This window comes from Neolamprologus multifasciatus, chromosome 3 (assembly GCF_963576455.1).
Source record: "Neolamprologus multifasciatus chromosome 3, fNeoMul1.2, whole genome shotgun sequence".
Lineage (NCBI taxonomy): Eukaryota > Metazoa > Chordata > Actinopteri > Cichliformes > Cichlidae > Neolamprologus > Neolamprologus multifasciatus.
The window spans coordinates 29,868,514-29,889,368 of NC_140441.1; the positions used below are offsets into that span (position 1 = coordinate 29,868,514).

General features: G+C 40.5%; 1 protein-coding gene across 5 annotated transcripts in view; it reads right to left on the reverse strand.

Moving 5' to 3' along the window:
• clcn5b (Cl-/H+ antiporter 5b) overlaps window positions 1–20,855 on the reverse strand; it is a 47,267-nt gene that overhangs the window by 8,605 nt on the left and 17,807 nt on the right. For 4 of the 5 annotated variants that reach the window (XM_085153780.1, XM_085153781.1, XM_085153779.1 and 1 more), the window contains 12 exons: window positions 16,586–16,758; window positions 15,581–15,680; window positions 13,478–13,665; window positions 12,979–13,101; window positions 8,634–8,840; window positions 7,922–8,002; window positions 6,600–6,834; window positions 6,339–6,514; window positions 6,025–6,165; window positions 5,276–5,462; window positions 387–529; window positions 55–204 (listed from right to left, as the gene is read on the reverse strand). In XM_085153780.1, coding sequence (XP_085009906.1) covers window positions 55–204; window positions 387–529; window positions 5,276–5,462; window positions 6,025–6,165; window positions 6,339–6,514; window positions 6,600–6,834; window positions 7,922–8,002; window positions 8,634–8,840; window positions 12,979–13,101; window positions 13,478–13,665; window positions 15,581–15,680; window positions 16,586–16,758 — 1,904 coding nt within the window. Of the gene's footprint in view, window positions 1–54; window positions 205–386; window positions 530–5,275; window positions 5,463–6,024; window positions 6,166–6,338; window positions 6,515–6,599; window positions 6,835–7,921; window positions 8,003–8,633; window positions 8,841–12,978; window positions 13,102–13,477; window positions 13,666–15,580; window positions 15,681–16,585; window positions 16,759–18,925; window positions 19,710–20,855 lie in introns of those variants that run through there. The other variant, XM_085153784.1, reaches the window with a different exon arrangement.

Here is a 20,855-nt window from a genome sequence, read left to right on the forward strand (position 1 = left end):
TTAGGATTCTAAATCTCTTCCCAAGAAACATAGGTGTAATATGTGCAGTCGTACCTCCACCTCCCCCACAGTCATGCCCTCCTGCGTGAGCACAGCCAGCGCGGGGTCCATCCTCCTCGGCCTCATCACGTCCACCGCCAGGCTGCTGTGTTCAAACTCTTCTTTTGGCTCCAGGAACGGGTATCCATTCAGCCTGATGTGAGCCTGCGAAACATCAAGAACATGCAGGTTTTACGTCTCCATTTTTAAAAGGAGGGGGAAAAAAACCCTAAACAATAAAAAACATGAATCCTAATAAAGACAATAAGAGCGCAAACTCGCTCTTATTGGACAACAAAGGGTTGGAGGGGACAGACACTTTTCATTAACGTTTGCCGACACGTCACCTCGTAAATTCCCTCTCTTCCGAAAGCATCTGCCACCCATTTGCTGGTCATGGTTGCAGCCATGAGGGGAACAATGTACTCCAGACCGCCAGTCAGCTCAAACATGATGACTACCAGAGATACTGTCATTCGAGTCACTCCACCTGGAGGGAGATATGAGAATGGAAAAGGTTAGACCACAGTCGAGCTAGATTTGTAGGCGATTTAATTCCCGTCTGACTCATTTTATCTTCATCTGCAGGCAAAAAGAGAAAGAGCAATTAGAGAACAGAGGGCACATAAGGTGAGCACATAAAAGAGGCCGCACTGCTGTTCATCGAGTTTACAGAGGCATTTAGTGGCACATGTATTTCTCTACCTGAGAGCTCAGACCATTCATCTTCTCTCTGTATGAAAATGTTGTCACTAACTAACTTTTTTTGTCCCAAAAATCAGAACAGAATTGGGGAAAAAGGCTTTTAAATACGCTGCCCCTGCTTTTTGGAATAATCTGCAGAAGGAACTGAAATTATCAGAATTGGTTACCTTGGGAGAGTTTAAGTCTGTCTTAAAGGAATGAGAGAACAGCTCTTTTACTCAGTGTGATTGTTTTTAATGTACTCTTAATTTGATCTGTTATTGTATATTTTACACATGTTTGTATGGGATATTGTATTTGTTTTAAATGTTATATACCTATATGGTATGTGACTTTTGTTGCCATGATGCCAGGTCTCTCTTGGAAATGAGATTTTTAATCTCAATGAGATTTTTTACCTGGATAAATAAAGGATTAATAAAATTTTTAAAAAAAACAAACAAAAAAACAAAACAAAACATCAGCTGGTAAAGTCTGAATCCAATTATAATCATCTTCGACCTCAGATGCGGCCAGAAACCCAAGGCTACGTTTTCAACTGTGTGCTTTTCTTCAAAACAACTGCCACAAAACAGCTGCATGTCAAAGACTTTATTACGAGTGTTGTATATCCTTTTTTTCCGTTTCAGAGGATTAAAAACTTTTCTTCCTGTTTTTTTTCCTACACATTTAAATTATTCCCTGATGATTTTTTTGTGATTATGTATTTTTCCAAAAAACAAGTAGGATTAGTAATCGAGCTGCAGTCAGGGTGGCGCGCGCACTGTTAGCTAATCCAGCTGGCTGCCTCACCTTCCAATGGTGTGAACGCGTCTGAAGTGGGACTACCTCCTGCTGTTTGCGCTAAACGTGAGAAAGGATTCCTGCAGCACACGTCCTGACCTGATTCTCCTCATGTGAAATGTACATAACATCCAGCTGTTTCAACAACAGAATGAGTCTCACACATGTAGAAATTCTGTTTTTTTCAGCCACTCATGCTGTATATGTAGAAACTAATATAACACACAAGTAGTAACCATAGAACCAAAACACAGAACAATAGAGAATCAAAATTTTAAGAGCAGTACTTGGGAATGGCGAGAAGGAAGAACTCCCTTTTCACTCTTTATGTTTTGAAAGCCTACTAGAAAAGACCCTAGAAGCTCTCTTCTGAACTTAACCTCTTAAGACCCAAACTCTTTCATGGCATGCATTTTTAATTTCTCTTTGCCATCTGGGCTGACTGGGACCTGATGAATGTAAAAACAAAGAATTACTAGATTTTTTTTTAACCTGCTTTTTGTTTCTGAGAAAAGTAAGATCCACATGAGAGGACATTCATTTTAAATTTCAATAGAAGGACATTATACCGCCACTGTTCTAAGTGGATATTAGGCCCTTGTAGAGCAAAATTTAGTATTTTGGTCTAGACAGCCCAAATTGCGACGTCCACATATGTGGACACCAGGTCCTAGGAGGTTAAAGGTTTCTGCCATATTTCAGGCCTGATTAAAGAATAAATGACTGGATTTGCATCAGATATTAGTAAAGGTGGTTTGTGATTATGCAACCCCCCCCCCCCCTGGGAAAAATCTGGAAATTGTAAAAGTCGCCAAACCACGTCTTTATTTATACACACTGAGGTGTCAAACATCGTCATTGAGGGTACAGGGAAAGTCATCAAATATTGTTTATGAGGGAAAAAGTTAACAGGAAGAAAACTCGAGCAGGAGCATTTTCTATCTAAACACTCAGCTGGTTCAGAGTATTTGGCAGTGTGTTATTACTGTGTAATACCTGAAAGTAGCTACCCTTGTTTTAGTTTTGGCTCTATGAGCAATCTCTATTAATATCCATTGGTTTTGCATTGCTGTACCAGATCATCAGAAATGTATTTAGTGCCAGCATGTATTTTGCCAGCAAAATAAGTAAACGTATAGAGATCCAAGTACTGGCGTATGCTGGGTTTGAATGTTTGCAGCTCAAACAGCTCCAGAGAGCAGCTACAATGGCACAATTACATAACGGTGACTTGTGAACAAGAATAACAGCGGCGCATGAGAGACTGAGGCGGTCAAGAGTGGAGACACCTGTGTGTAAATGCTGTTGCCCGGTGTTGTGAAAGAGTCTTTGAGGAAAATGCAAAAAGACAAACCACAGTGTAGCAAAGGGAATGAAATCTCTGGCTTTCTTAAATCAGATGAGATCTCTTTCACTGCCAGATATTTTATTTATGAGCACTATCATAAAGTGTAGGGTGTACATATTTCAGAAACAAGAAACCTCTCTTTAAACTCTGTCCCAGATCTATAAAACACACAGCGCGCTACCCTCAGACCTTTAAACTTTCTTCTTGTGGTAAGAATTAAACATCTGTTTTTAGACTAGAAACCTCTCTGTGAAGAGAACGATAACCCATCAGCAGAAGGGAGGGAAAATAATGATAACTGTATCATCATCAAGCGTTAAAACAATTTACTGCACATGAAAAGTAATATCAGCTAATATCAGAAAGCTGAAGTGTGTACGACATGTGACATCTATGAACTGCTGTGATATCTGTATGAGATTAAAAAAAGAGAAAACTGATTTAATAAACAGCTTTAAATCTGTGGTGTATTAAACACCAGATGATGTGTAGTAAACAATCGCTCTGTAAAGCTTTTTCTGTATTTAAATAGGTACTTTTATCTCAATAAAACAAGGTTAAATGTGCCACTGCGGCATTTGTGAACCAGTTTTTATTGGAAAATCTTTTTCTAAAAGAAAAAATAAGGGAAGTGGCAGATTTTGAATTGAAGAAATTTTTGGATTTGCTTCAGAAAAAAAAGACAATCAGTCATCAGTGTAGAAATTCTCACAACACTGATATTTTGGTGACCTGTAGGGTCTCGTTTCACCAGTGCAGGGTTGAGCTACCACTGATGACCAAATGTTTATAACAGTGACTAAAAAGCATTATTAGTATTAAAGGCCATGTGCTGAGCTGGTGTGATTCATAAGTATCTGATAGATTCCAGTTTGTTGTAAGCAAGGAGCCTTCCCCGCACACACAAGTTGGCCACGGAGTCCCACAAGGGGCCGATATTTTTTGCACTACACAAGCCACAAACTTGACTCTGTTCTTCTGGATGGAGCTTTTTCAGCAGGAGAAATGTTTAATTACTCATCCAAGTGAAGTTTAGCCAGCGTTATAAACAGCACAGGTTGGAGGAACTTCCGAATGAACTTTTTGAAGCTTCCTTACCTGGATTATCGAGCAAAAATCAAGACGTGTTTTTCATGCTTCCACTGGGGACTAATATAAGAAAACACTGCACAGATTCCCTTTGGTTTTTGATCGACAAACACCCCTCTGCTCCGTCTATCCATTCATACATTCTTAATTATTAACTGTTATATTCTCTCTTTCATAGAGTTGTGTTTTGTCTGCTTTTTCCATCACAGCAGATGGATTCCAGTCACAGAGCCTGAGTCAGTTGGAAATTTCTTCCTGTTTAGAAAAAATGGCCTTCCTTCTTTCCTCCCATTACCTGGTGCTTGCTTATAGTGGATTGGCTGATTGTTTTATGCAAAGGACTTCAAGTATCTTGGGATCTTATTCACGAGTGATGTGACGGAGGAGTGTCAGTTGGACGGGCGGACTGGTGCAATGAACTTGTTTGTCGCGATGAAGAGTGAGCAGAGTCTTTCGTGAAGCTTTCATCTATGCTCCAACCATCACCTATGGTCATAAATTCCAGATAATGAGCAAAAGAGAAAAATTGTGAATACAAGTGGCTGAAATTAGTTTCTTCCTTGGGGTGGCTGGGGCCAACTTTAGAGGCAGGGTGAGGAGTTCAGACATCCAGAGGGATCTCAGAGGAGAACCATTACTACTACTTGTTGAAAGGAGCTGGATGAAGTGGTTTGAGGCTCTGGTAAGGATGACTCCTTTGGATGTTTTCAGCACATGCGTAACTGAGACGAGATAGGGGTAGACCCATATCTTGTCTGGTCTGGGAACAACTCCCTCAGGAGGAACTTGAAATTTTAGTTTGCTACCGCTGTGACCCGACTTCAGGAGACAAGTGGAAGGACAATGGATGGATAGACTGAAGGGTGGATTTAAATTAAAATGTAAAGCTCCTTTAAGCGACTGTTTGCAATGTCTTGCACCTCGAATCATTTACAGACCATAATAAACTGGACAGATAAAGTCACACACAAAGATTCATGGAATGGCTTCCTCTGGTGTGGACCAAGTATTCCAGGAGTCCTTCAGCCTTCTCACATCCAGCTGCTTTCTATATATCCTAAAACATTTCCATGTCAGACTCAGGATGTTGGTAGAAGAGCATGTTTAGAATATTACGACGAAACAGCCTAAATCTAAACTCAAACAGCCTCTGAGACTTCACCGCCACTCTTGGTTTACGTTTTTCTGTCCAGTATCTTCTGTCACTTCTCAATCCTCCCGACAATACCCTTCTCACCCTCCACTTAACCACACAGTGTTTAAATCTTTTAAATCAAGCAAACACTCAGGAAACAGACATCCATGTCTCACCTAAACAAGCGGCAGCTCCAACCATGGCGTAAAGCCCCGGCGTGATGCAGTCTGCCCCCTGAGAGCACCACCCTTTAAAGATAACCGAGTCGTGGTTGTAGTAGGCCAGCTGTTCCATGCCAACGCCGAGCAGCCTGCCAGCTATGGCTCCAACTGCCATGCTGGGAATGAAGAGACCAGAGGGAACCTGCACGGACAGAATCAATTAAAAATATCCATCCAGACCTCTGTGCATCTAACAGTTTAGTTTGCGCTAGCTTTTAATTCAATAAGTCAAAAAGAGGGCTTTCCCTCCCAGATTCTGGTTATGTTCCCAACTTTTCCACATTTTTTCCCCATTAGAGAATCTCATGATGCACATCACCATCTCAGACAAGATTGTCTCTAATTAAAACATTTCCACAGGCATTTTCAGCCAATTCATTTTAGCTTCGTTACCAAAGGGACTTTTGCGTTTTCTAGAAAACAATATTCATTTTTTTCCTCAGCGAGCCACATGATGGGGATTCACATCGCATATGAATCGCAGAAAACCATTTAAAGAATCACTTACTTCATCCATCAAAATTCCCAAATGGGTAACACGAGTGAATGAACGCTGGAAACTTGATCAAATGTAGCTCCAGATATATTAAAGGCAGCTGCCTTTGTAGGCTTTTTACATGCAATGTTACACCACGGGGAGAATAACAATAAATGTCTCATTGATGAGGAGTTCAAAGCGGACCGCTGAGTGTCTCTTCACAAACCTTCATGCCAAATGTAATAACAGTGATCATCATCTTGAAGACCAAGGCCAGGGCCAGCTGCCACAGCGCCGTGTAAAGGCCCGGTCCCGCTGGCCGGTCAGCGAGGCTGTTATCTACACCTGTGTCTGACGTGTTGGCTGGCTACGAGCACGAGTGAGGAGAAGAAAGATACGCAAAGAGACAGAAAGAGGGGGAAAGGAAGCAGCAAGAGAGAAGAACAAGAAATATATATAAAGATATATTAGATAGCTCAGCAAGGTTAAATAATCACGTGAAAAACTGCAGTATCCTGATGCAGCGATTTATCGGCTGACCTGTTTGTAGCCGCACAGCTGAGACGAGTCGAGCAGGGAGCAGTCGTTGAAGAGCTCAGAGATGAGCTCGGATCCGCTCATCCTGGTGTAACTGTTGGGGTAGGCGAGCAAGGCGGTCAGCGCGGCGACCACCAGCACCTCGGTGACGGGGTAGTGACCCAGACAAGTGGTTTTACCTGTGAGGTGTGTGGAGAAGTTAATTTATGGGTTGGAGACACAAAGGAAAGAAAAATACGTCACAGATATGTCACCGCCACTCACGAAGCCTGCACCAGGCAATGTTAGCCTTGATGAACAGCGCCCCCCAAAGGCCTCCAAAGATCCCCAGCAGGATGAAAGGGGCCAGCTCCACCAGGTGCCACGGCGTGTGAAACTCCACATAGAAGAGCACCAGGCGGCTGTTCCCAAACGGGTTGATGGAGCGCAGGGTGAAGGCCGCCACCAGAGCGGCGAAGAACGAACGCCACAGAGTCTTCAGGGGGAAGTAGTAGCTCACCTGGAGGAGAGAGAGGCAGACAGAGACATTTATTGATGAGAGAGAGGCAAAGCCGGAACTCACTACACCTCTCCCCAAACCTAAACAAAATAACTAAAACTGGACTGAATGGAAAACACAAAGATATAAAAACTAGGCTTAACCAAAATGATAGCTTGTATTTACAAAACTAACTAAAACAAAATAAGACATTATTCTCCGTGGTTTTAAAATGTTGTCTTTTTCCAATTTTGCTCAGATTGTCAAAACAACCACCCCCAGGAAACTTTTGCTGCTTCTGTTTATGTGAGACTCAAATATCTCAGTCATCTTTAAACATCTTTAAACAATAAAAACTAAACTGAAACAAAGCAAGCTCTGGAAACCAAATTAGACAAAACTGAATCAAAAATAACAATTTTAAACTAAATGAAATTCGACTCTTGGAAAGTCTTATAAGCATAGCAGACTTTAGCAAATCTTTATGACATCAAGATGGGATCTCTGTGTGGGGCGATAGAAAGAGCCAATAAAAAAAACAGCATGGGCAATTAAATTCGAAGTATTTTTTAACTAACAAAATGCTCACGTATTGGCCTTTCCTCTATTTTATGAGGCCAACATTGACCTAATACTTCTACATAGATTACATTATCTCATATTATAAACAAACCCTGGTTCATCAGTTCAGTGCACGGCCAAGCCGGCTCTATAATTAAAGACACTGGTCATGTTCCCTGTTTTGGGGAGACCCCATGAGGTGATCAAAGTGCCAGTTTCCTTATTCCAGAAACTCCTCAGCATGTTTCTGTTTAAGATGGATTTGACAGCTGCCAAAAATGCATTCGCTTCCCAAAGTAAGACTGCAAATAACTTCTCATATTTATTATGTCCCAGCTTGGTGGCAGCACTGTGCTCATTCCAGTACAAAAAAAATTACACAGGAAGTGGAAAGCAATTAAAAACCAATTCAGATCAGGTATTTGTGGAGTAATAAAATAGCCGGCACTGCAGGTGTTGTTCTGACACAGGAATACAGATACATAAACAGAGGATCTGCAGACAAATGATAGAAAACAGTGGAAAATGCATCATAAGCACTACCCACCTCCTCCAGACTGAACAGGACTCCTCCAATAGGAGCTCCAAAAGCCACTGACACGCCCACTGCTGCTGCCGCTGATAACACCTACATGTAGAGACAAGAAAAAAAGGGAGGGACTGTACCAACTGTCTTGCCCAACAAAACAATCAAGTGATCAAGCCCATCAAACAGTCAATGTGCAGATTAAAGGGATAACGGCAGTACAGGAAAAGCACTGCTGTTCCCATTGTGGCCCATTTAAGTGAAAAATTTAAAGCTTCAATCAGAAACTTTGTCTTTTCCATCAATTTAATCTAAACTAGAGAATATGTGAAAAATATATTTCTGCAAAGAGAGTAGATATTCTGGACAGACACCCCAAAATTTAATTTACATTGTTTTTCTCTCATTGGAGAGATCTCCTTAATTCCATTTACCCATCCAAAATTATCAGGTGTGAGTTGCCAGGTTATATAAAAAGCGCCTGTATTGAGGTCTGCTTCCAATTTAAGACTTGCATGATTAACCAGTGTGGTTCACTTGCAAGTTGGACTTTCATGTAACAGATCAATTTATCTGCATTAATGTAAAAGGCCAACAGCCTTGTACTATTGGTCTTTAGCTATTGCAATATTTTGCTCGTACGGTTTTCTTTCTTGATGACCGTCTTTCCTGTCTAGTTTCCCCAAAAACCTGCAATAACTCCTCCAACAACGCCGGCATCACCCCTGCTTACCTCTCGCCTCTTGGCCTCATTTTTGCGGTACTTGGTGAACAGGTGACAGAGTATATTAGCGCAGCAGCAGGCGACGTGGACCAGAGGGCCTTCCTTCCCTAAACTGAGCCCGGAGGAGACGGCTAAGACCAGGGTGATGGTCTTGATGATCAGGGTCCACTTCCCCAGGTAGCCCCGGATGATGAAGCCACTGAGGATGGTTTTAATCTGAGGAAGACGGAGGTGAGAGTGAGTGGGTTTGTTTGCATGTGCAAGGAGAAGATGAGGATGTGTTTATGTTAGGGAGGGTTCAGTTTAGATACGCCTGTCTGAGTGTATAACCACAAGAAAGCGAGTGTAAACACAGAAGGAGGGCCGAAGGAGAGAAATGAGGTTTGTGTTTTGATATTTTTCTTTCAAATAAGTGGTTAATCTCTTGTGCGTGGCCCTGCTGACCTTTGAGAAACGAGAGTGTTGGGAGAAAACGATTCAAGTTCCACAAAATTAAACAGTTCTTCAACTGAGAGGAGTAGTGAGCAGGATAATATTTGGATTTGGAGGAAACTGGTGTATTTTTGTTTTCGTTTTTTTTTTAGAATGGACGAATCAGTGAGAAAATGTTTGGCTTTCCAGAGTGTAAGCAAATCTTTGGCTTTTCACCTCCTCAGAAATGAAGAATGAAAGAAACGGAGCGAACAGGAGAGTAAACAAAGGCAGATGGGCGAGAGCTGGACGCAAATAAATCAATGTGACTGGATGCTGTGATTCAAAAAAAAAAAAAGAAATGAGGGAACAGGAGAAGCAGAACTAATTGACCTGATGTTTATTAAAATTAAAAAGAAAAAAAAACGCTAAGTACGTGAATATACTAAGTTTCCTACAACTGAACAGGAGCAGCATTAACGAGCAACTCTTCTTTGTTGTTGTTGTTGTTGATGTGTTTATGAATGAAGCTTCTAAGTAATTCTTGTTCTCATGCTGCACCACCCCAACATGACAGCTCCCACTTTAACCACTGAATAACATTTCATAAGTTTCAAAGACTTTTATTGGCAAATAAATCAAACTTATGCAAAGAGTCAGTGTTAACAGTTTTGACCCTTCTTCTTCTGTAGTTCTCTTCTCTTCTGGGCCAAATCCTGAGTGATGTCTGCTTAATCAGTGCCTCAAGTCTTCAGCATGGTCTCTTTTTAAAAGGCAGGTGGGCAGTGGACTGTCATCAAGATGGGTCAAAACTGGAAACACCAACTCCCTGCATAAGTTTGACTTATTTAACTATAAACCACTTTGAAACTTATGAAATACTCGTACTTGTTCTTCACTAGAGCTTCCACAGATTCAGTAAAATTAACTAGTGGTGGAGGCCAGCAGGTGGATGAGAGAAAGAGGAGGCAGGAGGAGGAGAGCCCCGAGGCGGCCGCGTTCACCGCGTCAGGTGAACTGAACTTCAGGTAAGAAGTTTTGACCTGCAGTCTATCTGGGTCAGATATAAACCAAGTTTAGGTGGAGTTTATTTTCGCTGTGCTGACTTTTTACAGTCAGTTACAATAACTCGTACTGCGCACTAGCTAGCATGATGGAGTTTCTACAGCTGGGTGGGTGCTATGATGTTACTGATAGTGAACTTTATTTTATTTATAACGGGAGTTATTAGAGTTGCCAACCGTCCCGTAAAAAGACGGAATCGTCCCGTAAAAAGACGGAATCGTCACGTATTGAGAAAAAATATCACGCGTTTCTTATTGAGCTGAAAACGAACACAGTTTGTCCCGGACTTCAGCTACATTGAAAAAGGCACAAAGGTGGAGTTATTCTGTGTCTTTACGCTGCAGCTGCCTCTTCTTCTCTCATTCTCTCTCCCTCCCTCTCCTGTTTCTACTTCAATCATGAAACTGATCAATGATCAGCTGATCAGCTTTTCTCTCTTGTTTGTTTATCTCCCACTTTGCGCCAGAAAGAGGAAACCGCCGGATGTCGCACTAAACAACAGCAGCACGTTTAAGCTTGATCAGCTGCTGTTAGAATTTATTTAATATTAATTTCTAGTATCAGCTGATGTTTGCTGGAGCCACAGCTGTAAAGCTGTTGGTCATGATATCGGTTTGGTTATCTGGTGAGAGGGAACAGGAATGGAGGAACAGGTTTACCTTTTAGGTGATCATGAATGAGTTGAAGGGAAGTTATGAACTGTTTCTGAGAGACAAATAACACCAGGATCCTTTTCTATGTAGCTGACAGCTGGTAACTGTGCAGGGGCGGGTCTAGCAAAGTTTTGCCAGGGGGGCAGGTAGGGCATTAACAGGGAAAAGGGGACAAAAATATACTTTCTTATTTTCATTTAAAATGTATGTTATTAAATAATTATCTGAAGCTTACAACCAAAGTTATCTGATATAAAATGTATAGAAATCATACATATACCAACAAGACTGTACATCACTATCACAACAGCGTTTGTTTTCATTCAAAGGCTTTATGGCTTTAATACCTGGTGGGCAGGTCTTTAGTCAAAATGCCAGAGGCTGATTTTTTGTCCCAGCCCTCGGCACAACACGCAGTGAATTAATCTGAGAAGGTGCATCAAAAAATAAATGGTCGCGCCAGCGGTGCACATCGCAAATCAGCTTGCATAGATACATTAGTTGTGCCTCTTCTTAATGACGGTATCTTAACTAACAACCCCAACTACCAGATTCAACTTGTAACTGGCTAAAAATAACTTAGCCTACTGGTGAGAGGGACGTCGTTAGCTTTCCACATTCCGACACTTCAAAAGCTTCAGGAGCTGTCTGCTCAGCGCAGCACCAGCACCACGGAGATACACGGATACATCCGTAGACTCGAGACAGAATTCACAATGTGTTTTTGGGACTTTCAGGTGTATGGACCAATGTTTTATTTTCTGATCAAACCAGAAAGCTTTAACGAGCAGTTAGATTTGTCTCGCATTTACTGGCTGAGTTAATGCCAGTTAATGCAATATCGAAGCAGCTGGACTCCACAGCTGCGCGTGTTCATGGAGCTGTATTTTCACCTGCTGGACATCACTACCTGACAAGTTTAACTGTCTTCAGAACATTGCAGAGGCCTTATTGACAGTATTTGGCTCCACATATCTGTGTGAGCAGATTTTCTCTCACATGAGTGTCCTCAGGTAGCCGTCTGAATGCTGGACACTCTGAGACCTGTGTCTCTGAGTGGGAGACCAGAGATCACATTAACATGTGTGTCTCTGTATTAACAAACATGCCATATTGGCCCAGTTTATTTTTCTTGTTATTGTTGTGATGTTTGTATTTTCTGTTGTACAGTTCATTTGCTGCTATGGATAAAAAGTGTTTTTTTTTGTTTCAAAATAGCTGATAACTATTCTTTGATAGCTGACAACATCTGCGAACAAATGTAATTCTATAAAGTGGTTCTATATAGTGTGTAACTGTTCATATAGAGCGTTATTAAATGTATTGATAATGCAATCATGTGGCACACTGACTTCTGAGGAAATTTTAAATGGCACTTGTCATCAGAAAGGTTGCCGACCCCTGTGGTAGATCATGGATATCAAATCCTCACACTTCTGAGCCAGAGGTCTGAACGGTCTTCATTTTTACATTTATTACAAAATCTAAATTAAAAGAAAAATCTTCTGGTATTTTAAAACAACATTTCAATAGAAAAATATGATTTTGGAACCAATCCCAAATAATTTTAATGATATTGAATTGACTGCAGTACCTAAAAGGCCCACAAGAGGGCTGGAGACAATACTTAAGGAATGCTGCTGTCAATGAACCGAAGAAACTGCGTTTGTTCTTTGTTTAAGAAAAGAAAAAGAAAAAGAAAAAAAACACTGGGTCCAAAACATTTTCTTCTTTTTAAATGAGAAAATGTTTCCGTCATTGAAACAGTCAGTTCAAGGTTTGGGTAACAAGCTCCCTCTACCTTTCTGTAATTTTACAGAAAATTACAGAAAATTTACAAAATTTAAGGTTTCACTGGTTTATTACAGCAGTGTGGAAAAACAGAGCTGTTATGTGGCTTGCTTTTCTTTACATTTATATGTTAAAGATTTATTAAATATGACATTTTTAGCTTACATTTTTACATTTTTAGAATTTTCTTTATAGTGAAAGAAAAGAGAATCTCCTGAAGGTGTTTTTTTGCCTCTATAGTTAATTATCTAACAGTCTTAGTGGTCCAACTATTCCTGATATCAAAACAGGCTCTAAGTGGCCTATGAACTAAATAAGAGATGAAATAAAAGCAACAACATAAAGTGGGGAAAAAGTGATTTAAACCATTAATATAATCAGTCACTTAAAAACTCTGTGATGGTTTACCATTATTGTTTAGAGTGCAGCCTCACCTCTGGTATTCCTGATCCGCATGCGTACGGAGCAAAGGCTCTGACCAGTATGACAGCCAAGAAGGAGAACATCAGAGCCCAAAATATGTACATCAGGTAGTTCATGATGTAGGCAAAGGGACCCTGCAGAGGCACAAATAACACACACACACACACACACGAAGTGACAAATGATTTTTGAAAAATTAATAAATAAACACAACAAACATAAATAAACATGACATAAATAACTAAGCAGTGATTAGTTTTGTGGAAATCCTGAAGTCATAGTGGTTTAGATTTTGCACCATGACAGTTTTCAACCAGTAGATGGAGCCATAGCAGCACTGAAGCCTGAGGAACAGTCTACAAATCTCAAACTCAAGGCTTGGGATAACACTTCATTCACACATTTGGAGCCAAGAAAATCCCTCAAAAACAATTCTGAGAATAATAACTGCTACCAACTATAAATTTCATGCATCAAAATCAGCAGAAAAGTTTTAAAATCTTCTCCTACCTCTGACTTTCCTGTTATGAGCTCAGCCCAGCTCTGCCACTGTGGACACCGGTCCCTCTCCTGGAACGTGGTCTCGTTAGACAACCAGCAGCAGTGCTCGTGGTTGAACCAGAAGCCTCGGAGACACAACCCTCCTTTCACGTCTGTCATCCAGTGGGCTGAGATGTCGATGCCGCCGGCTAGAGCACCTGAAAACGTTGAGAAGAAAGACAACAAGAAAGAAAAATCTGTAAGATAAAGACCCTAAAATAATAGAGAGAACCCCAACAATCAGACATCTCCCCCTATGAGTAAGCACTCGGCAACAGTGGGAAGGAAAAACTCCCTTTTGACAGGAACAAAGGAGGAGGGAGGAGGGAGGAGCAGCAGTCTGCTGTGGCCAGTTGGAGGGTTAGGGGAGGACACGAGAAAGACACACTGTGGAAACACTGGCTTCAGCAGACTCTCCAATTGTTTCAAGTCTAAAACAGATCGTGCTCCTCTTCTTCGGAACAAACGGCCTGAGGAGATAAGGCTAAATCCTTGACCTCCTTTAAAGTTCATCTTAAACTCACTTGATATAGACTTGTATTCTGTCCTCTCAATACAAGTAATTTACTTTTACAGCCTTTTATTGTCTGGTTACCGCCTTAACTTGTCTACGTTATTATTTCTGTTCCCTTGCTTGAGGTCTTAGCAGTAGCAAGGGAACAGAAGTAACAGTGCTCTCCATTTTCACTGAGATAAGCTACAATGATGAGTTTTAAAACGAGTTTTTGAGACAGAACAAATCTGGGCTAGAAGATAAGCCTGGTATTAAAATGTAAGTGAGGAGAACTTTATTTTGACCGATATGTCTCACCCACATGATGGTACAATTTACACAAAATACAGGTTATTGAAGTTTCCTCCAGTGAATCATGAGAAAACAGATAAAATATCCAGGTCCCCATGTCATAGACATTAGTCTTGTTGCAGCTTTGCTACTGACACTCAAAGGTGTTCATAGAAAAAAAAAAGTCTGCTGAACAGAACCAAACTTTGCACAGTTTTGTTTTATTAGATACGCTCAGGTTATTGCACAGGGTCTGAAGAACGCTGTGCTTTTTCATGGAATGACCCAATTTATTGTGATTGCCTGGTTTGCGTCTTACATTTTTCCTTTATCGTTTTAACAATCTCGACTTCTATGTTTGTTTGAATTTAGCCTCTGAGTGCATAACTCTGAGTTCTGTTTTTATAGGTGTTATATAGATAAAGTTTATTATTTTTATTATGCATATCTGAGTACGACCAAATGTCAGAGAAGTGGATCACTGTAATCTGAACAAGTCAAGTTTACAACCCAAAGGGTCAACAAAAAGATTTTTAACCAACATTGCTAACATTCATTTCCTTTAGATATGTGCCGTCCTGCATATTTTCAGTGCTGTGCTCGTGCTACGTCGCGGCTCTAAACCTGCTTTGTGTCACCACGTGGGATATAAATGTTCAGCTGATGCAGGCAGCAATGAAACAAGAGAAAAAGTCTGAGCAAGTACAAACGCTTTCCATCAAAGTGCTTCAGAAGCCTGAAAGTACGGCCTGGGAAGATCAGTTAAATAACTGTGTTTTTAAGAGCAGTGCCCTAAAGTCTGTTGCCACAGCAGATAATCTACCTCCATCTCACCCAATCTCCGCCATCCTTCTGTGTAACACAAACCATCTGCATGTCCTCCTTGACTTCTAATTACTGAGCTCCATCTTTAATATCCTTTGTCCAGTATATCCACTATCCTTCCTCTGGACAAGCCCAAACCATCTCAGCCTTGACTCTTTAACTTTGTCTCCCTACTGCTCAGGACCTGAGGTCCCAAATTCAGCAAAGATATGATAACATTTCAATAAACCACTCAGAATTTGAGCTGCTGCACTTAAGAGGGACAATTTATGTGCGAGACACCCAATTCAAAACGGTAGCGTATAAAGAATTTGCATACTTTATGCTGCAGTGTGTTTTTCAATTCACAGCATCTGGATTTAGTTTGCTTTTCCTTCCTTATGATTGTGTCTACCTGTTATTGAAGAGAACTGTGGTAATAAAGCATTAATAAATGTATGTGTGGGAATGAGTGTATGCAGTACCTGACATGAGTCCCACCAGCAGCATGAGCAGCCACCCTGAGAAGGCATCACTGATGCTGTGCAGCAGGGCCACAGTGGACTGTCTGCTCTTATTGGTGATCTGGATGAACGGAGAAATGAAAGAAATGAGAAAGTGAAAAATTTCTTCCATATCCTAAAAACATGACATTAAAGTCATTTGAATGACGCTGAGACCTCTGAAAATATACAGCTGGTCAAGAAAAAAAGGTGACAAGTTATATTTAAGTACATTTATCTCATGTGCTGTTGTATTGGCGGCTCATGTAATAAGGCGTGAAGTCCAAGCTACATCTGCACATATCCTCCATCGTCCCTGTTTCTACTCTAAAAAGTGTGGCGATACATAAACAACCCACATAATTCTAAATAAAACAAGCAACAGATCGAGATCACAAAGTGATTCACAATCATAAACAAATTTAAAAAATAAATAAATCCAGTCCACAGGTATCAAATGACATTGTAGTGCATTTAATGTAAGTTTAGAAGCCGCAAACTCAAACACAAAGTCTTCTTTAGTTTTCAGTCTAGGACCAGGAACCAATAAGAGCTTTTGATCAGAACACCTCGATGAACCAACACCATACCCATGGATGCAGGAGTTTGCTAATGTAAGTAGGCATATGAACATATCTGTCAAACAACTTCATGGGGAGAGTGCAAAGATGACAAAATAGATCCCCAATAGCATCACTTAGAGGACTGAGTAAGTAGTCGTTCGGGAGCTTTGCGGACCACTTATAAGTGATCTAAAGATGACTCACTGAGGCAACGAACAGTGACGCACCAAACATGAGGAAACAAAGTAGTAATCATTTGTATTTTTGATTTGGACACCATGTGACGGACCCAGATCTACCAAAAAAAAAAATTTGACCTTGAACTAATGCTTGCTTTGGCACGCAGAGAGTAAATTCCTCATCTTGTTATAGGTATGATAGTGAAATTCATCTAACTTCCCCAAAAAACATCCTTCCTCCTTACCTCCCTGTGTCTGTCCCGGTCTTTGCTCTTCTCTCTGACCCAGTCGATGGTGTTGAAGTCTTCATAGGTGCCCACTCCAGGCAGCGGATCCTCCAGGGGGTCAACTAGCCTGCTGGGGCCGTTACCGTTCATACCGGCTGTTCTGCTGGTGCCGTTACTCTCCTCGTAAACTCCTGAAAGCAAGGGACAGAAGGTACATTTGAGACAGAGCAATGAAGCCACATTCAAACACCTGTCGCTTCAGCACTTCCTGCAATGAGGCAATGTAAAGCATCTAAAGGGTGATGGGACCACAGACTGATGTATACGGAATATAACCTTTCCGCTTTAGGCTTCTCAGTTGCAGCTTTACTCATCTAGCATAACCAGTGTTAGCTTCATTTACTGAGCAGAGAAACTCAATTTAAATACACGTCAGTATAGGTCTGCCCTGAGGATGGAGGAAGAGGAAAGACCACAGGTTTATCTCATTAGGAGCACAAATTTCAGTAAATCTAAGAGTAGAAATTTAGGTTTCTGACATACAAGCAGAGAAAAGCCGCCGTGTACCATCACCATTGTGCCGAGTTGGTGTAACTTGAAATACACAGACACAAACTATCGCTCAATTCTTTTCTCGGGGACCTTCTGCATTCATTCTGGCTCTATATGTTTATTCATGTAGTCCAACAGAGCAGCTTTGCATGAATAACTGATGAATAACTGTTCAAAGCAATCCTTGTTTGTCTTACACCGTCAGAAATAAGCTTGTTTTTCACACTTTCCACTGTTTCACTACAGCTTGGTGAGCAGTTAGTGAGTGTTTGCAGACAAGTCAGCATCTTCTAGGCAAATTACAGGCGACCACTGGCAACCTGCTTTGTGATCAAAGCAACTTCAAGGAGCTTTTTCAGTGCAGCACGGCATACCTCTTTGCAACTGATTCACTTATCGACATCAAGCAACCTCCAGCTACCACTTGTCAACCAACCATGATCACACATTTTCCTCAGTGACATGCGGCTGCTGGGAGGTTATCAGCTGGTCTCTATGCCTGTGTGACCCTGAAACTTCATTTAATCCTACATTGCAACCTTCTGGATCATTCAAGTCGTAGTATAGTTACATTTCTTGTAAGGAACATGTCAAGTTATGGCATAAGATTAAAAGGACTTTCTGGTTACGTCATAAGTTACAATGTAAGATTTCCTGCTAAAGCATAATTCAGGCCTAAATGGGGCCTAAGCAGGTTTTCACCTGATTAGCTGGCCTTCCCAAAGGAAAGTCTTAACAGTAAGTGAGTGGGATTCGGTGTTGATGATGACCATGTTAGGGATATCCTCTCTCACTGACATCATACAGAGTCAGGAGTAGAAAAAAAATTTGTCTGAATTTAAGTCGGGGTGGGAAACTCCAGGCCTCAAGAGCCGGTGTCCTGCAGGTTTTAGATCTCACCCTGGGTCAACACACCTGAATCAAATGACTATTTCATTCCCAGGTCTCTGGAGAACTTCAAGACATGCTGAGGAGGAAATGTAGCCATTTAAATCAGCTGTGTTGGATCAAAGACAGCTAAAACCCTGAGAGACAGTAAAAATATTACATTTAAAAAACACAAATTTGAAAAGTACCACAAAAAATCTTAAGCAAGTATTTTACATATATTAAAGTCTTCACAGCATTTAAGCTTGAGAGCGACAGAAATGTCTTTCTTACAGAAATAGCACTTGTTTTTCAAAGATGAATGTATCAACAGCAGCAAAATGAGTTCCTCCTTCTCTCAAGCAAAATCTGACTACTGTATAAAATAACACACAGACACACATTGGCCTAAATGCTAAGAGTGGTAACCCCACTGCTGAGTCTTATTACAAAGCAAAGAAAAAGGGTAAAAAGAAAAAAAACATTGCCCACAAAAGAGCAAAAGGCAAAGTGCATTGTAGCCTGCTTCTATGATTTTGATAACACCAATCCTATACAATGCTGTATTGATGAAAGTCTGAGGGAAAGACACACAAGGCTCTGAGATCGAGTTGCGCTTTATTCTCTCAAGTAGCTCCAGAACAAAAGAGCCTGAGTACGTGGCAACGTCTGCGCTACAGGCAATCATATCCAGACAGCAGCAACCAATCAAAAACAGATCCAAACGGAAACAGGAAACAACGCAGGGAGACGTTCAGATTTACGCAGTGAGGAACTGTGCTATTATGAGCCCAAAACAATGGCCTGAGCTGATATTAAAAGTGTTTTCACTTGAGTATTAATGCGGAGCACAATATAATTGTAATGACTGGGAAAGCAGAGGAGAGAACTACCCCTGAGAACTAAGGGGGGGAAACCCCACAGTACGCATGAACTTACATTAGTGTTAGGAGGATGGCTCTCCTCAGGTGATCATGAAGTGCAGTGTGGTGAAATTCCAGCTTGTGATTCTGATGTGTGATCAGGAAGTCACGACTGGTCTGATTACTTCACATTTCTGCATTTTGTAACACTACAGCAGCAGAATGTTCTTATGCAACAACACAAAAGGGACATTTTACACACCCGAGCTGACAGGTTAGACTGGTTTTACAGGGTGAATTAACAGAACTGATCTGTTGATATTTGCATCAGCATGGTTTAGAGGAACACCAGTATGGGTAAGTGAATTAATAAAGGGGTAAAAGAAGGCACAGTTTGTCATGCAGAGGCAAAGTTGTAGCCACAGCTACGTCGTTAAGTATTAACCTTTTCGGTACATGGATCGTTTTGCCCAATCACCAGAAGCCTGGTTTGAGACCCCGTTTGTAAACTTATATAAACTCCTGACAAGAATCCTTCTTGCAGGTGTCAAAATGCCTTGCTCACTGGCACATTTACAGCACTACTGTAGTATGACTGGCAATGGAGGTCTTTATTAGTAGGAAACACTAAAAGCTATGAAAATCCAGTTAAAAGTCCAAAATGAAGGCCCTCTGTTACATTATCCAAAGCTGTCCAGTGGGCCGGATTCTGGCCCCTGAGGCTTATGTTTGACAACGCTGATATAGACATCACTGTCTCAAGTTATGCAAAACATCCCTTTCTGCAACATTAGAGGGCAGCTGAGGGTAATGAAGCCTGTGACATACCTGTGGTAATAATCACACTCATCTTAAAAAAAAAAAAAAAAAAAAAAAAACACAACAACAACAACAACAACAACAACAACAACAACAACAACAACAACAACAACAACAGCATGAACTAGTTCAAGGTTTATCGTACCCGCCCTTGTGCCATTTATTAGCCATACTGCACACTGTGTGCAGGAACAGGCCGCAGGCCTCCATGACCCTGATAGTGATGTCTGCTAATGTGAAAACAAAACATAAATAACTGGAAAAATGTTCTTGGTCATATTGTGCTCAACGCCCTGCATCCAAGTCCATCTCGGAGTCCTTCACACGATGTGGAAATGCAACATCTGTGTTAAATCGTTTACCTTTCCTGACGCTGTGACTGGGTGAAAAAAAAAAAAAATCTCAGAATAAAGAAAACAACTTTGTTGACAGTTCAAACTTTCAAAATCATGAAGTGTGTTATGCTTTGTTATGCTTGTGTTCAGCACTGGACACAAACTGTGGTGCAAACCAGGGCCTCGCCCTAATCCTCCGATCTCTCCCAGGCTGAAATGTTAACAATTTGTTTCTGTGTGAAGACATTTTGGTTCTGTGCACTTTTCTTCCTGAAGAAGAAAAAGCAGCAGAAGCCCCATTAAACACACTCTTACTGCATTTACACCTTATTTCTATTTGCTTTGCAATACGCCTGGGTTGTATCATATTTAGCTTTTTAGATAAGTTATTCAACATACAATAGCAATCATATTTAATTATTTTGCATTTACTGTATTTTATTTAGATTTCAACATTTTTATATTTTTTTATTTATGTACTCTTTTTTAAAAATCTTTACTTAATATTTTATTTATATTTTTATTTATTTTTCCTTGAGATCCATATCCATTTTATTTAGATTTGGATTTGACAGTCATGTTTATGCTGTTTTATATTCAAAATTTCATTCATCTAAAATGCATTTTTATTATTTAACATTTTATTTACATTTTTATAGATTTTCATATCAACTTCTGTAATGATAAAGTGTTTTATTGCATTTTATTTAGATTTTAGTTACTGAACTCCTTTAATTTATTTATTTAATTTTTGTCATTTTGTAGTTTGTGTTATTTTATTGCACTACACATTTACTCTGCTTCGTTTAAGCCATTATTGTACATGTTGTACTTAATGTTTTGGATGCTGTA